Source organism: Bos taurus, chromosome 16, assembly GCF_002263795.3.
Source record: "Bos taurus isolate L1 Dominette 01449 registration number 42190680 breed Hereford chromosome 16, ARS-UCD2.0, whole genome shotgun sequence".
Classification (NCBI taxonomy): Eukaryota; Metazoa; Chordata; class Mammalia; order Artiodactyla; family Bovidae; genus Bos; species Bos taurus.
In genome coordinates, this window is record NC_037343.1 from 64270178 (window position 1) to 64286537 (window position 16360).

At 45.0% G+C, this 16360-nt stretch overlaps 1 protein-coding gene across 4 annotated transcripts in view; it reads left to right on the forward strand.

The window, feature by feature from the left end:
* LAMC2 (laminin subunit gamma 2) overlaps positions 1–16360 on the forward strand; it is a 77285-nt gene that overhangs the window by 56114 nt on the left and 4811 nt on the right. For all 4 annotated transcript variants that reach the window (XM_059875822.1, XM_010813534.4, XM_002694208.5 and 1 more), the window contains 12 exons: positions 109–354; positions 2612–2757; positions 6300–6456; positions 6756–6961; positions 8142–8221; positions 9960–10109; positions 10630–10774; positions 11462–11611; positions 12273–12387; positions 13761–13960; positions 15826–15984; positions 16078–16177. In XM_059875822.1, coding sequence (XP_059731805.1) covers positions 109–354; positions 2612–2757; positions 6300–6456; positions 6756–6961; positions 8142–8221; positions 9960–10109; positions 10630–10774; positions 11462–11611; positions 12273–12387; positions 13761–13960; positions 15826–15984; positions 16078–16177 — 1854 coding nt within the window. The remainder of the gene's footprint in view (positions 1–108; positions 355–2611; positions 2758–6299; positions 6457–6755; positions 6962–8141; positions 8222–9959; positions 10110–10629; positions 10775–11461; positions 11612–12272; positions 12388–13760; positions 13961–15825; positions 15985–16077; positions 16178–16360) is intronic.

The window sequence follows — 16360 nt, forward strand, 5'->3', positions numbered from 1 at the left end:
GTCCCAGGTTAGGGAAGCTCTTTTGGGGAGTAGCATAATTTCAGCCTCTGCCTCTGGTTTTGCTTCTAATCGATGATCCCGTGGGCGGCTTGACTTGGTTCCTTCCAGGTGCCCGCTGCGAGCTCTGTGCCGACGGCTACTTTGGGGACCCCTTTGGGGAACATGGTCCAGTGAGGCCTTGTCAACCTTGTCAGTGCAGCGACAATGTGGACCCCAGTGCCCCCGGGAACTGCGACCGCCTGACAGGCAGGTGTCTGAAGTGCCTTCACAACACGACCGGTGCCCACTGCGACCAGTGCAAAGCCGGCTACTATGGGGACCCCTTGGCTCCCAACCCAGCGGACAAGTGTCGAGGTAGGACTGCACCCCGAGGCAGACTGGCCAGGTTCTGTGTGTGTGTGTGCGTGTGTGCGTGTGTGCATGTACACGTGTGAGAACATACAAATGGGCAGGGCTGACCACGGGTAATATTGTGATGCTACTTTGGCTTCTCTGACCTGCCTGGACCTTTCACTGATCAGAAGTCTTAAGACCAATTTCCCCTGCAGCAGGGCTCTGGCAGTCAGAGCCAGAGGATGTCGAAAGGGTTAAGGCTGAGTGGGAGAAGTGAAAAGGGCCAGGTTTACATTCCAAAGTGGAAGAGGAGATAAAATGGGGCTGCCTCCTATGCTAGTCCCCAGGCTGGTAGGCAGGCAAGTGGCCGCCAGACCCGTAAGAGGGAGGTAATAAATGACTCGAGATGAAGCCTGGACACACTGAAGTGGGAGGGGAGTGGGCTGTAAAGTAGTTGGAGAGACCCTCTCAGGAAGTCAGTGTGATTGATGTATAGAAAGGTGACAGTCCACACGTCTCCTAAGGAGGTCGGGCTTCAAAGCAGTAGCTCTCGTGGAGCATTCCTGGGGGCTGCTTCAGATCAGATCAAAGCACGAATGTGCAGACCGGGCCTCTTGCTCAGCCCTTCTTTCAAGCCTTTGTATGTGTTCTGTTCTAGAGGCAAATTCAGTTCAAGGGAGCTGGCCTGCCACTTAGACTCACCGCTCAGTCACCAAGGTCCCAGACCAGCCTGGTGCCCAGAACTCAGGAACTTGCTTGTTTTAAGGTCCAGAGTGGCTCTGGGGACCCAGACTGGAGGTTCCCCAGGAGGTCTGCAGGGCGCCCAGAGCCCCTCATTCAGACCAGAGTGCCCAGCCCTGGAAATGCTTGAGGACCTCTGTGCAACTTAGGGCTTCTCCCCAGGGGCACAAATTCCACCTGCCCTGACCCCAGCTTGTGGGTTAGCTGTGATGTCATATGATAGGAAGCATTCCCATGACATCAGCAGTATGAGCTTAAGTCCAGTTTTTTAACGTACCTCTTGTATTATTCTGATCTCGCCAATTAATTTCTCTGAGTCTCAGTTTCCTCATACGGATGATTAATATTTTACTCAAAGTAGTTGCAAAGATAAAATAGCATATGAGAAAGCACACTGTAAACTATATAATTCCATCTGAAAAGAAAAGTGAAATTGTTAATTGCTTAGTCATGTTCAATTCTTTGCGACTCCATATACTGTAGCCCACCAGCCTCCTCTGTCCATGGGATTCTCCAGGCAAGAATACTGGATGGGTTGCTGTCTTTTCTCTGGGGATCTTCCCAACCCAGGAATTGAACCCAGGTCTCCTGCATTGCAGGCAGATTCTTTACTGTCTGAGCCACCAGGGAAGCCCATATCTATAAAGTGCTATTAACATAGATCTCACTGCATTTAGACAATATAATTTTTTCACTGAACTGTCTTTTATCAAGCTCTCACCATGTGTGCAGTGTGGAGCTATATACTGATGTTATAATAATGAATAAGTCAGCCCAGCTCAGCAAAGAGCTCATATGCTAATAAGGAAGACACAGAAATATGGAAGCAAATAATAACATATGCTCAGATGTTATTCCAAGAGTTTTGTGATCACTGAAGTTGGAGTACCCAGAGAATCACTCCATGTGAGCAGTGTCTCACCCACTGGTATATCCTCAGCTCCTAGAACAGAATGTGACCCAGTGCTACTGAATCAGTTTGATTGAATAAAGGTACTACTTTACTGCATTCCCTACGTCAAAGGCAGCAGAGCAGAAGGACAACAGTACTGGCTCTTCCAAAGTTCTCATTCTTGCCATCTTCTTGCTGCATGTCCTAGGACAGATTACTCAACCTCTCTGAGCCCATATTTCTCATCTGTAATATGCAGGGAGGTGTCTACATCTGGCATATTGTAGGCCCAGAAGAAATGTTACTCTTCCTGTGAGCAAACCCAGAGTATCTGTGGAATATCCAAGAGACTTACAATTTAATGGGGGGAAGTAAATCAGTGTCACTAGAAAGGATGGGCTGTTGAAGTGTCTCTTCATCCACACACACACACCAAACAGACCTGCCAGATGATTCCCAAGACCTCTCTGTGTTGGGAATGTGCTTGGAGACATAGCCAAGAAACTAATCCAACACAATATGAATCAACAAGGGCAAAGAAGGGTTCTTTGCTTGGGTAACTGGATCTTCCTTTTATCTTTGCTATACCTCCAGGTTCCAGAATTAGTTTGACATGAAAGCTTCCTGTTTGTCTTTTGTCTCTAGCTTGCAACTGCAACCCAATGGGCTCGGAGCCCGTGGAGTGTAGAAGTGATGGCAGCTGTGTTTGCAAGCCAGGATTTGACGGCCTCAACTGTGACCATGCAGCATTAACCAACTGTCCAGCTTGCTATAATCAAGTGAAGAGTCAGGTGTGCATGCTAGCCAGCCCTCACCTTCACAAGTAGAATCCTGAAGTATCTTCTGGGTGGTTCTGTCACAAACCCAGGCTCCTCCTAGTCTCCTGAGGACAGGAGTGGGGATTACTATTTCTCTCTTGAAAAATTGTTATGTTAAAAAATTTCCATGTAGTAGTAATAATACTTCAGAGTTAGGTTCTTATATTTACCATTTTTGAAAAATGTGTTATTCTTTAAAAGTCACATAGGTGGAACTGAAAATGCCACCCATGTCCACTGAATCTGAATTCAGTGCTCTATTATAATATGCCACTTTCTCAATGGATTTTTCCCAAGAAATGTCCTTATGAAACAAACAAAGGAAACCTAAACATATAAAAGAGATGTCATGGATCACTGCCTTGTCATGGCAAAGGGGCTTGCATAACTCAATGAAGTTATGAGCCAAGCTGTGCAAGGACACCCAGGATGGGTCACAGTGGAGAATTCTGACAAAACATGGTCCACTGAAGGAGGGAATGGTGAATCTCTCCAGTATTCTTGCCTTGAGAACCCCATGAACAGTATGAAAAGGCAAAAAGATATGACACCAGAAGATGAGCCCCCCATGTTGGAAGATGTCCAGTATGCTACTGGGGAGGAGCAGAGAAATAGCTCCAGAAAGAAATAAGTGGCTGGGCCAAAGTGGAAATAATGCTCAGTTGTGGATGTGTCTGGTGGTGAAAGTAAAGCCCAATACTGTAAAGAACAATACTGCATAGGAACCTGGAATGTTAGGTCCGTGAATCAAGGTAAATTGGATGTGGTCAAGCAGGAAATGGCAAGGGTGAACACTGATATTTTAGGAATCAGTGAACTAAAATGGATGGGAATGGGTGAATTTAATTCAGATGACCATTGTATCTAAAACGGTCTGTGCAAGAATCCCTTAGAAGAAATGGAGTAGCCCTCATAGTCAACAAAAGAGTCTGAGATGTAGTACTCGAGTGCAATCTCAAAAGTGGCAGAATGATCTCAGTTCGTTTCCAAGGCAAACCATTCAGCATCACAGTAATCCAAGTCTATGCCCTGACCACTGATGCTGAAGTTGACTGGTTCTGTGAAGATTTACAGGACCTTCTAGAACTAACACCAAAAAAAGATGTCCTTTTCATCACAGGGGACTGGAATGCAAAAGTAGGAAGTCAAGAGATACCTGGGATAACAGGCAAGTTTGGCCTTGGAGTACAGAATGAAGCAGGGCAGATGCTAACAGAGCTTTGCCAAGAGAACACACTGGTCATAATAAACACTCTCTTCCAACAACACAAGAGACGATGTGATGTCTACACGTGGACATCACCAGATTGTCAATACTAAAATCAAATTGATTGTATTCTTTGCAGCTAAAGATGGAGAAGCTGTATACAATCAGCAAAAACAAGACTGGGGAGCTGACTGTGGCTCAGATCATGAGCTCCCTATTACCAATTCAGGCTTAAATTGAAGAAAGTAGGGAAAACCATCAGGCCATTCAGGTATGACCTAAGTCAAATCCCTGATGATTATACAGTGGAGGTGACAAATAGACTCAAGGAATTAGATCTGATAGAGTGTCTAAAGAACTATGGACAGAGGTTCATAACCTTGTACAGGAGGCGGTGACTAAAACCATCCCCAAGAAAAAGAAATGCAAGACGGCAAAGTGGTTATTTAAGGAGGCTTTACAAACAGCTGAGAAAAGAAGAGAATCAAAAGGCAAGGGAGAAAGGGAAAGATATACCCAACTAAATGCAGAATTCCAGAGAACAGCAAGGAGCGATAAGAAAGCCTTCTTAAGTGAACAATGCAAAGAAACAGAGGAAGACAATAAAATGGGGAAGTCTAGAGATGTCTTCAAGAAAACTGGAGACATCAAGGGAGTATTTCATGCAAGGATGGGCACGATAAAAGAGATGGTAAGGACCTAATAGAAGCAGAAGAGATTAAGAAGAAGTGGCAAGAATACACTTAAGAACTATACAAAAAAAAGGTCTTAATGACCTAAATAACCATGATGGTGTGGTCACTCACCTAGAGCCAGACATCCTAGAATGTGACGTCAAGTGGGCCTTAGGAAGCATTGCTAACAACAAAATTTCACTTCATGGCAAATAGAAGGAGAAAAAGTAGAAACAATAACAGATTTTATTTTCATGGGCTCCAAAATCACTGCGGATAGAGACTGCAGCCATGAAATTAAAAGATGCTTACTCCTTGGAAAGAAAGCTATGACAAACCTAGACAGCGTATTAAAAAGCAGAGACATCACTTTGCCAACAAAGGTCCATGTAGTCGAAGCTATGGTTTTTCCAGTAGTCACGTACAGATGTGAGACCGTTAAGAAGATCGAGAGCCGAAGAATTGATGATTTCAAATTGTGGTGCTTGAGAAGACTCTTGAGTCCCTTGAGGACTCAAAGTTCAAACCAGTCAATCCTAAAGGAAATCAACCCTGAATATCCATCAGAAGGACTGATGCTGAAGCTGAAGCTCCAGTACTTTGGCCATGTGATGTGTAGAGCTGACTCATTGGAAAACACCCTGATGCTGGGAAAGGTAGAAGGCAGGTGGAGAACAGGGTGACAGAGGATGAGATGGTTGGGTGGCATCAGCAATTCAATGGACACGAGTTTGAGCAAATTTCGAGATATAGTGAAGGACAGGGAAGCCTGGCATGATGCAGTCTATGGGGTTGCAGAAGGTTGGACACGATTTAGCAACAGAACAACAACAACATAAAAGATATGTTGTTATCTTTTATTCCATAAAAGAGGAATCTAAAGGTGTCAGGGCTGTCCAAACAGAAATGGCCTCTAGAAATTTTTCATTCAAATTCCAGAGAAGAATGAAATTGATGTTGTTGTTGTTAGTTGTGAATTATTATTTTTACTGGAGTGAAGGGCGGGGGAGCGAAGGGTCCAAACAGAACCCAAATGCAGAACAAACTCAGCCTGTTTTTTAAAATTTATCTATTTAACCAGCCTCTGTAGCACTTCCTCTATTCCCGGCACTATTCTACAAATACTAACTCATTTAGTCCAAATAATAAGTCTGTGCGATATTATTATCCTCATCCTATGGATAAAGAAAGTGACTTGCCTAAGGTCACACAGCTAGTGAGTAGTGGGACCAGGATCCAGACTCAGAAAGTCTAGGGTCTAGAGTCTGAATTTTACCATGACATGCCAAGCCTTTCTGGACTTATAGCCATTAGCCCCTGGATGCATGCGTTTGTGCTCAGTCGCTTCAGTTGTGTCTGACTCTTTGTAACCCTATGGACTGTAGCCCACCAGGCTGCTCTGTCCATGGGATTCTTCAGGCAAGAACACTGGAGTGGCAACCAGTATTTCCATGCCCTTCTCCAAGGGATCTTCCCGATTCAGGGATCAAACTGGTGTCTCTTGTCTCCTGTTGGGGGGTGGGTTCTTTACCACTAGTGCCACCTGGGGAGCCTTAGCCCCTGGATACCTGGCATATTATATTCCACCGTGAACCCCATCCTCTGTTCTAATCCTCTTTCTTTCGTGGTTTCAGATGGATCAGTTTATGCAGCAACTTGAGAGCCTGGAGACACTGCTTTCGAAGGCTCAGGCTGGCGGAGGAGCAGTGCCTGACACAGAACTGGAGGGCAGGATGCAGCAGGCTGAACAGGCCCTGCAGGACCTTCTGAGAGAAGCCCAGATTTCAGAAGGTGATGGAGGCCCGTTTTACACAGGAGAGAATTCAGAGGCTTAGAAAGCAGTCCCCTGGGTTACAGAATCTTTGGTGGTAACAGTTCAGCAGATGTCTCTGCCTAGCCCTTGCGGAGGTGGCAGAACTGTCTGTGATGTTTTCCTGAGATTTGAAATGATGGAGATAAAAAAGCATGCATTCACATACTGGGCTTTTACTGTTTTGCCGAAAGCCAGTCAAAGTCACTTTTTCAGCCCTCTATTTTTGATGACTTGACCCCCCAACGTGCTCATCCTCCCTTTCCTTGTTGGTGTTCAGGTGCTATTAGATCCCTCAATCTCCAGTTGGCCAAGGCCAGGAGCCAAGAGAATAGCTACCAGACCCGCCTGGATGACCTCAAGATGACCGTGGAGAGACTTCGGACCCTGGGCAGCCAGCATCAGGACCGAGTTCAGGATACCCGCAGGCTCATCACACAGATGCGCCTGAGCCTGGAGGAGAGCGAGGCTGCCCTGCGGAACACTGTAGGTGGTGCTGGGCTAGGGGGTGAGAGTCCCTGCTGAGCTGGGGGGCCCACTGCACATGTCATGGGCTCACTTTTTCTCTCGGGTTTTCTGGTCTCTCTGGTAGTCAGTAGGACTTCTTTTCCTTGCAGCAGTCACAGCTTTCTTTGACTTCCTGCCAGTTCCCATTTTATGCTTTATGGCTTCCCAGGTGGCTCAGTAGTAAAGAATCCACCTGCCAAGCAGGAGATGTAGGTTCGATCCCTGGGTCAGGAAGATCCCCTGGAGGAGGAAATGGCAAACCCACTCCCTTATTCTTGCCTGGGAAATCCTATGGACAAAGGAGTCCAGCAGGTTGCAGTCCATGGGGTCACAAAAGAGTCGGACACGACTTAGTGACAGTCTTTCTCTTTCACCAGTTCATTTCTTGCTACCTGTAGCATTGTCTGCTCCCTTCTTTCTTCCTATCTTCTAGCTTGTTAGCTCTGAGAGGGCAGGATTGAGTTTTGTTCATCTTTACTTTCTCAGCCCATAACACCAAGTATGGCTCTGACAAATGTTTGCTGTATGAAAGAATGAATGAACAAAATGAAGAGGGAAGGAAGGAGACCAATAAAAACATGGTGATGAAAATAGGGAAAAACTTTAACTACAGTATGGTTTTCCTAATGATGTAGCTTGTGGTGTGATAGGAAGAAGAGATTTGAATGAACACTCTTGTCTTTCCGAATAAAGGAGGAAATGGGGACAATAATGTAAGATGGGAGGTGGATAAAGAAAGTTGGAAGATAATCAGATATAATGCTGGGGAAATGAAGGATTTAAAAATACTGTGTATTGATTTTCCTTTTGTAGAATATTCAGAAAATAAATGTCCCCTATGATCTCATTGCTACGAAATAACTACCATTAAAACTTGGCCTATGTTCTGGACTTTAAATATATATGAAGATATAAACATGCATATATTTTAAAATCCATTTATATATACAGAATTTTTTTGAACTTGGATTTCTATTTGATTCAGTCTCTACATTTTTTTTTTTTAATGTAATGACCATGGTAAACCAGGGACTCTTGATGCGTCAGGTTGGGGAATTCTGTGTGACTAATGACAAGGGGTTCAGACAGGACAGCTGCAGAAGCTGCTTAGGCTCCATGGCTGCCAGCAAAGCCTTAACCATTTGTCCTTTTCCCACAGAACATTCCACCTTCAGAACACTACACAGGGCCAAATGGCTTTAAAAGTCTAGCTCAGGAGGCCACAAGACTGGCAGACAGGTGAGTACTTCTGGAGGGCACCTCTGCTTCAGACACCTCTGTGAGGCCAGACTTGAACAACTCTGCTGAGTATTCAGGACCAAAGCTCCATACTGATTACCTCCAGACTCCTTTGCAGCCATTCCCCTGCCCTGAAGCCATTTTTTAACTGCTTGGTTTTCAGTGTATGTCGGTGGCCACTGGGCAGGGTCATTTGGCAGGAGTTGAGGGTGGGGTGTTTCTTTTCCAGATTTCTCTATGACTCATGGTATGGCTTCAGTGTATGTCAGATGTAATTCCTTGGGCCCTGTGAAATGAATCAGCCCTTGGAAAAGAGTACTTTGCAGCTTTGAGGGACTCCAGGCTCCCACACCAAGCCTGGGAACAAGTCGCAACGAGTTGTTTGCTAGCCTGTGGGGGCCAAGAGTGCAGAGGGGGAGAACTCCCTCCTGAAAACCAGCTCTGCAGGGCCCTGGTAATCACAGGCAGCTCCTTAGTCCTTGCCTGATTGCAAATCCTACAATCAGGATTGATGCTGAAGAGGTTTGCTCCTGGCAGAGGGCTCAGCAAGGTGGCAGGCTCTGCTAATCCTGAATGGAATTCAGTCAGCAGAGGGGGCTGGCTCATGCTCTCATAATGTGAGCTGCCTCCTGGATTTGTTTTCATCAGTTTCTAGAACCAAGGGGACAAAAACAACTGGGGAACTGTTCTTGATGGGCTTTGTCCCCCTTAATGTTGGGCTAAGTTTAAAGATGCAGCAAAAAGTGGAGAGGGAGTTGGATCCTGGATAAAATAAAGCCTAGGATTTCTCCTGCAGAAAAGTTTATAAATGCAGTATTTATTTCCCTGAGACTTCTCCTGCCCATCTCCATCACTTGCTCTGATTATGCTAGAAATGGAGTAGATCATCAAAAAAGTTTAGGACGTGAGGCTATGTCTCAGAACACCTTCTGCTTCTTGATAGCACTTCTAATTGAGGAGCTCCATCTCATCTGGGTCAATTCTATTTGTTTTTTTGAGTCAAAGTAGTTCTCTTACTCCTCTCCCCTTATTTAAATAAAAGGCCAAAGGAAGCCCTTTTCATCCTTCCATATCATTTCTTTCTAGATTCCACATATAAAGGATGTCATATGATATTTCACCTTCTCAGTCTGACTTACTTCACTCAGTATGATGATTTCTAGGTTCATCCATGTTTATGCAAATGGCATTATCTCATTCTGTTTAATGGCTGAGTGATATTCCATTGTATATATGTATTGCATCTTCTTTATCTGTTCCTGTTGATGGGCATATAGGTTGTTTCCATGGCTTGGCTACTGTAAGTGGGGCTGCAGTGAACATTGGGATGCATGTATCCTTTCTCGTCATGTTTTCCTCCAGATATATGCCCAGGAGTGGGATTGTAGGTCATATGGTAGCTCTATTTGGGAGGAAGGGGTAGTTAGAGATTTGAAGATGGACATGTACACACTGCTATATTTTAAATGGGTAGCCAACAAGGACCTGTTGTATAGCACGTGCAATTCTGTTCAATGTCATGTGGCAGCCTGGATGGGAGGGAAGTTTAGGGGAGGATGGATACATGTATATATATGCATGGCTGAGTCCCTTGTTGTTCACCTGAAACTATCACAATGTCGTTAATCGGCTACACCCTAATACAAAATAAAGTGTTGTCGTATGGCAAAAAAAAAAAATTTAAAAATAATAAAGGAAGCCCTTTGCTATAAAAACTCATTCTTTTTGATCCTTTCAGCCATGTCGAGTCAGCCAATAACATGGAGCAACTGGTCAGGGAAACTGAAGACTACTCCAAGCAAGCCCTGACCTTGGCGCGCAAGGCTGCTGCTGAAGGAGGCAGCAGTGGCAGCCTCCGTGGCTCCGTGGTGCAAGAGCTTGGGGGAAAGTACGTTTCAGCAGGTCCTCACACGGGCCAGTATAATCTGCTCCCTCCCAGGGTACAATGCAAACCAGGTCTGAGGAGTGCTGTGTTCCTTTAAAAGTATCAATAGTGAGAAGGACAAGAAATGAGAGTGTTACTTTGGAGGAAAGCAGATGCCTTTAAGACTGGAAGAAAAACGTCAATTACTCTAAGTAAAGTTTCAGTTTTGATTTATAGATTGTATATTTGTAGATATGGTACCATCCGTGGTGTTTAAAGGAGGTGAAGAAACCCATCTGGTGGCATGGAGCGTATAAACAATATATTCATGTGATTAAGAATTGGAAAACTTGGGTTGAATTTTTCTGACCCAACCTATATAAACTTTAATGCCTGTGTTTAAATTATGGAAAGAGATACATATCAGACATTTATGCTCGTCTGGTTCTTTGGATAATCCTGACGACATAGTTTTAACAGAATGAAATTTCGCTTTTAATAAAAAGAGCGAATTCTCAAAGTCCGCTCTCTTCACTCCCTGCAGATTGGAGAAAATCAAGTCTCTGGCCCAGCAGCTATCGAGGGAGGCCACTCAAATTGACAATGAAGCAGATACGTCATATCAGCATAGTCTCCGCCTTCTCAGTTCAGCAACTCAGCTTCAGGGGGTCAATGATCAGTCCTTCCAGGTAAGAGCATCTAACCTATGCAGTGATGTACAGAAGAAGGGCCATAATGCTTTCTTCTCAGGGGATTCCATTGAATTGTTCAATCATCCAGTTTTTTCCCCATATTTACCTTTCTTGCTTTAAATTAAGAAGAGCATTTATCCTCCTCTTTCTTTATTCTTAAACTCCAATCGTGGTCCCTGATAACACCTTGGTTCATATTCTGAACCTATTTCTGTTGGTGAATACAAGTTTTCTGTCTCTTCCCTAGTTTGGGGGACTGTTGAAACCTGTGAGAAATTACCATGGAACTTTTGATATCTACCTTTGGGTCCAACCTATATATTTTCATGTGTAGCCACTTGGAAGGCTTTTTTTTTTTTTTCCCTCAAAAGTTTGCATTGTTTCTGTCATCAATTCCTTTAACTATTCCAAATTTATTGGATTAAGATTCAGCTTTCTACCCACAGCAAAAAGCATTCACAATGATTTTCACACATAATAATAATAAAAAAATGCAGAGCAGACATAAAATTCGTTTGCTAGCTGGGGGGCATGCTGCCTGACTTGCATGAGGAATATTGCCTCATTTCTGTTGGACTTTGGGCCTGGATTGTTGTTTTCAGACAATGATGGCAGGTCATGGGAAGACTGGTGTGGCAACTGGCGAGCAGAAAGTAAGGCTTATTCATTTTTGGGGACTCACAGGTAGAAGCGAAGAAGATCAGACAAAAAGCTGACTCTCTCTCAAGCCTGGTGACTAAGCGAATGGATGAATTCAAGCGTGTGCAAAGCAGTCTGGGAAACTGGGAAGAAGAAACCCAGAAGCTCTTACAGGATGGGAAGAATGAGAGACAGGTATCCTCTGTTTCTTCGTTCCTTCAGCAGACCCGTGTTGAAAGGCTACCAGTAAGAGGAGCCATCAGAAACTCTCGAAAGGTCATGGTATTGCTGCTTATTGAGACCTTAATGTGATTACCTCAGTTCCACTCACTGAAAGTGAAGTCACTCAGTCATTTCCGACTCTTTGCAACCCCATGGACTGTAGCCTACTAGGCTCTTCCATCCGCGGGATTCTCTAGGCGAGAATGCTGGAGTGGGTTGCCATTTCCTTCAGCCCTCCAATGTAGGAATAGGACTGAGGTCTTCTGGGCCCAATTTTGATCTAGCTGTCTATGAAGACACATGTCTATACTTTCTAGGTATATATGACATGTGTCTATGAAGTGTATGTCCATACTTCAGGAAGTATCCAGGGTTTAAAATTAGGATTTGTAAAACTGTTCTTGTCCCTGAGTAGAGCTCGAGTCTGTCCTCAATGTGGAATCCTACTGGGTCATCGGGTTATAAAGTCTATGTGGTCTCAGGTTGTGGAGGGTTGCTGCAGCACCCCCTAGACTCCAGGAATCAAGTTCTCTGTTGTGAAGAGCAGTGTGTCAGAGCGGCTATGCTGGCAGGAGGGCTCTGCCTGGGTGTGTGTTATATTTACTCTAATCTTGTTCCGCCTGCCCATTTACAGAAATCAGATCAGCTGCTTTCCCGTGCCAACCTTGCTAAAAGCAGAGCCCAAGAAGCACTAAGCATGGGCAATGCCACTTTTTATGAAGTTGAGAATATCTTAAAGAACCTCAGAGGTGAGTATTTCGGGGTTCAGATCACTTGAGTATTTTAAAGGTATAAACGTGACTTTGGTTTATTTTGAATCTTCATAAATCTCTGTAAGTGGCAGGCATGTTGAGGTATTAATAGACACTCAATAAATATCTTTGTAAAGAAAAACGTTTAAAAATATTTAATACAGTAGAAACAATTATGAAAACTGCAAGTGTTAATCACGCAGTTGCGTCCAACTCTCTGTGACCCAGTGGACTGTAGCCCGCTAGGTTCTTCTGTCCATGGGATTGTCCAGGCAAGAATACTGGAGTGGGTAGCTATTCCCTTCTCCAGAGGATTTTCCCAACCCAGGGATCCAACCCACATCTCCCACATTGCAGGCAGATTCTTTACCATCTGAACCACGAGGGAAGCCCATATTGTACTAACTGTCAAAAGGCTTGAGTTCTGATCTGTGCTCAATCGTGTGATTAGGCTGAGCTGGCTGTGTGACTGTAGGCAAGTCACATAACCTTTCCAGACTCTGATTTTCTCATCTCTAAAAGAAGAAATTTCAACTAAACTGCTTCAAAGGTCCTGCAGAGATTTGCTATCTCACTGCCATATAGATAGTTTTCTTTTCTCTCCCCTTCTTTCTTTGGCCTGGTTGGTTCCAATATAGAGTCAGTGAGGCTGCCTTGTGATAAATGATATCGAACAAGCTTTGTCATAGCATCTAGATTCCAGGAAACTTGGGTTTGTGCCTTGCAGTGCATGCATGCTAAGTCGCTTCAGTTGTTTCTGACTCTTTGTGATCCTGTGGACTGTAGCTGGTCAGTCTCCTCTGTCCATGGGGTTCTCCAGGCAAGAATGCTAGAGTGGGTTGCGGTTCCCTCCTCCAGGGGATCTTTCTGACCCAGGGATCGAAGCCGACTCTTTTCTGTCTCCTGCGCTGGCAGGTGTGTTTTTTTACCACTAGCGCCACCTGGGAAGCCTTGCAGAGATTTGGTTAAAGTTTCAGACTTCTTCACTAAAGAACAACAATAAAGACATTTTCAAGTCTTGGGATTTTCTTCTTCACAGAAGTACCTCTCTACCCCTTCTATTCAACTGCTAATTGGCAGCTTAGGGTTTAAGGCTCTGGGTTGAAACTTTGGGCTTCAAAGAGTCTACTTGTTTCTGATTCATTTGGAGGTTCACTTTTGCAAAGATGGGGACCCAGGACAGGCTGATTGTTGATGGTCAGTTCAATACTTTCTCTTGGACAAGAAAGAGTCATGACCACAACTTTCCACTCTCTCATCCCTTGGGTGCTATTAACTCTCTGATTTTTCTTAAAGGCATCAGCCCCTTTCATCTTCAGTTGTAAGTTAATTTTCATCTTCATGGCAATGTTTTCTTATCTTCATTTCAGAGTTTGATCTGCAGGTTGAAGACAGAAAAGCAGAGGCTGAAGAGGCCATGAAGAGACTCTCTTACATCAGCCAGAAGGTTGCAGATGCCAGCGACAAGACCAGGCGAGCAGAAACAGCCCTGGGGGGTGCTGCTACCGACGCCCAGAGGGCAAAGACTGCAGCCGGGGAGGCCCTGAAGATCGCGGGCAAGATAGAACAGGTAAAGAGAAATCTCAGGTCAGCAGGAGCAGCTTCAAACATACCGGTCATGTTGAATGAGCGAGAGCGTTGGGCTCATTCTGACCTGTAAGACTCAGCGTCCTGTTATGGTCCATGGTGTTCCCAGATTCACTTGGCTGGCCTTTTGGTTTGGGTGGTTCACGAGCCTGTCATTGACTGAGGGCTGGAGCCCCACCCCCGCCATTTTCAGCCCCCTTTTTAGAGAACACCATGAGAAGAACCATGCAAGATTGCTTTTTATTTAGATATTCTGTTAGTTTCCTGGACCTGCTATCAAAAAGCAGCACAGATTGGGTGGCTTAAAGCAACAGGAATTTTTTCTCTCAGAGCTCTGGAGGCTAGAAGTATGAAATCAAGGTGTCAGCAGAACGGTGCTCCCTCCGAGACTCTGGCTAGAAAGCTCCCGTGCTTCTTCCTAGCTTCTGGCGGTGGCTGTCAATCCTTTGTGTTCCTTGGTTGGCAGTCACTTCTCTCCAGTCCCTGCCTCTGTCATCACCTGGGGCTCTTCTTCCTGCATCTCTCCAGCTCTTCTTATAAGGACACTGGTTGGATTCGGGGCCCACTCTCCTCCAGCATAACCTTATCTTAATAAACTACATCTGCAACAACCCTATTTCTGAATTAGGTCACACTCTGAGGTATTAGGGGTTAGAATTTCAACACATCTTCTTTGGGGGGACACAATTCAACTTGCAGCAACTATCCCAGTGTTTTGATTCGAGATTGTGAAATTCTGGAGTTCTGGGTCTAAGCTCCACTTACTCATTTTTCACTTTGTTTCCACTCTGTGCCAGCACTGTGCTGGGGATATGGAGATGGGGAAAACTCAGTCCTTCTCTTTAAGGAGTACTCAGTGTCATGGGAAAGACAGACTAGTTGCACTTACAGCACAAATGTTAAGTGCTACAGTAGAAAGAGTGCTTCTCAACTGGAAGAGAGCTTCCTAGTTCTGATTTAAGTGTGACTTTTAGAAATCATGGACTTCCCTGGTGGCTCAGACGGTAAAGCGTCTGTCTACAATGTGAGAGACCTGGGTTCAATCCCTGGATTGGGAAGATTCCCTGGAGAAGGAAATGGCAACCCACTCCAGTACTCTTGCCTTGAAAATCCCATGGACAGAGGAGCTTGGTGCAGGCTACTATCCATGGGGTCGCAGAGTCGGGCACAACTGAGCGACTTCACTTCACTTTCACTTTAGAAATCATAAGCAACTCTAGAAAGCCCAGAGGGGACTTTTGGTGTCTAGACTGTGTGGCCTCACTCTTGGATTACTTCCAAAAATAATCTCAAATCTTAGGTCCCTTTAGGGTAGAGACCAATTTTCTATGCGTCTTTTTATATGGCTTCTAGCACAGAGATACCTGTGACATGATGCCTAATAGTAGCTTGTTGATAAAGATATTAAGATTCACTCATCCTGGTAAAAACAAAACTCAAAGCTGTAGCCCATTCATTCTCTGCACCCCAAACTCAGGTGTCTTGGGGGAACAAAGCCATTCAAAAGATGATGGCAGTAAAGAAACACGACAAAGAAGGAGTTGAGTTTCTCACCCTCTGGGTTTTCCCAGCTGGTTCCTGATTCACTCACTGTTTGTTGAGCTTGACCCGGGAGGGAAGCAGGGTCTCACAGCTGACCATTAGAGTCTCTGGAGACATACCCCCAAATTCATTTGTTTGAGGCAGAGCTTGGGGAAGGGGGTGTCCCCAAGTCTGACTGTCTCGTTGTTCATCTCACTTACTCCATCAGAGCCCGGCCACAGCTGTATTTTTTCTGTGGTCGTCTTTGGGATGTTTCTGTGCCTCACCCCTCTCTCCTTCCGTCCCTGGCTCCTTTTGTTCCCCCAGGAGATTGGGAGTCTGAACGTGGAGGCCAACGTGACAGCAGATGGAGCCTTGGCCATGGAGAAGGGACTGGCCACTCTCAAGAGTGAGATGAGGAAAGTGGAAGGAGAGCTGGCAAGGAAGGAGCGGGAGTTTGACGTGGATATGGACACAGTGCAGATGGTGAGTTCCCATGGTTTTCCACGGCAGAGTCCTGTAACCTGGCCACTGTGGGAACACCCTTTCCAGATGGGCTTGTGCTTATTTTTTCCTCAGGTAATTACAGAAGCCCAGAGAGTTGACAGCAGAGCCAAGAATGCTGGAGTTACGATCCAAGACACACTCAACACATTGGATGGCATCCTACATCTAATAGGTATGTGGAGTATCCACAACCTTCCAACCTGTGTTCCAGGGCTTCTCCCCAGAAGATTAACTAGACTTAGTCCCGATGCGTGGGAATCTCAACTTCCCTTAAGGGTGTCAGGAAATTTGCTTTGTTTCCAGGCTCAGATACCTTAGGCAGGTTGCTTTTCATTTGCTGTGGTCTATTTTACCA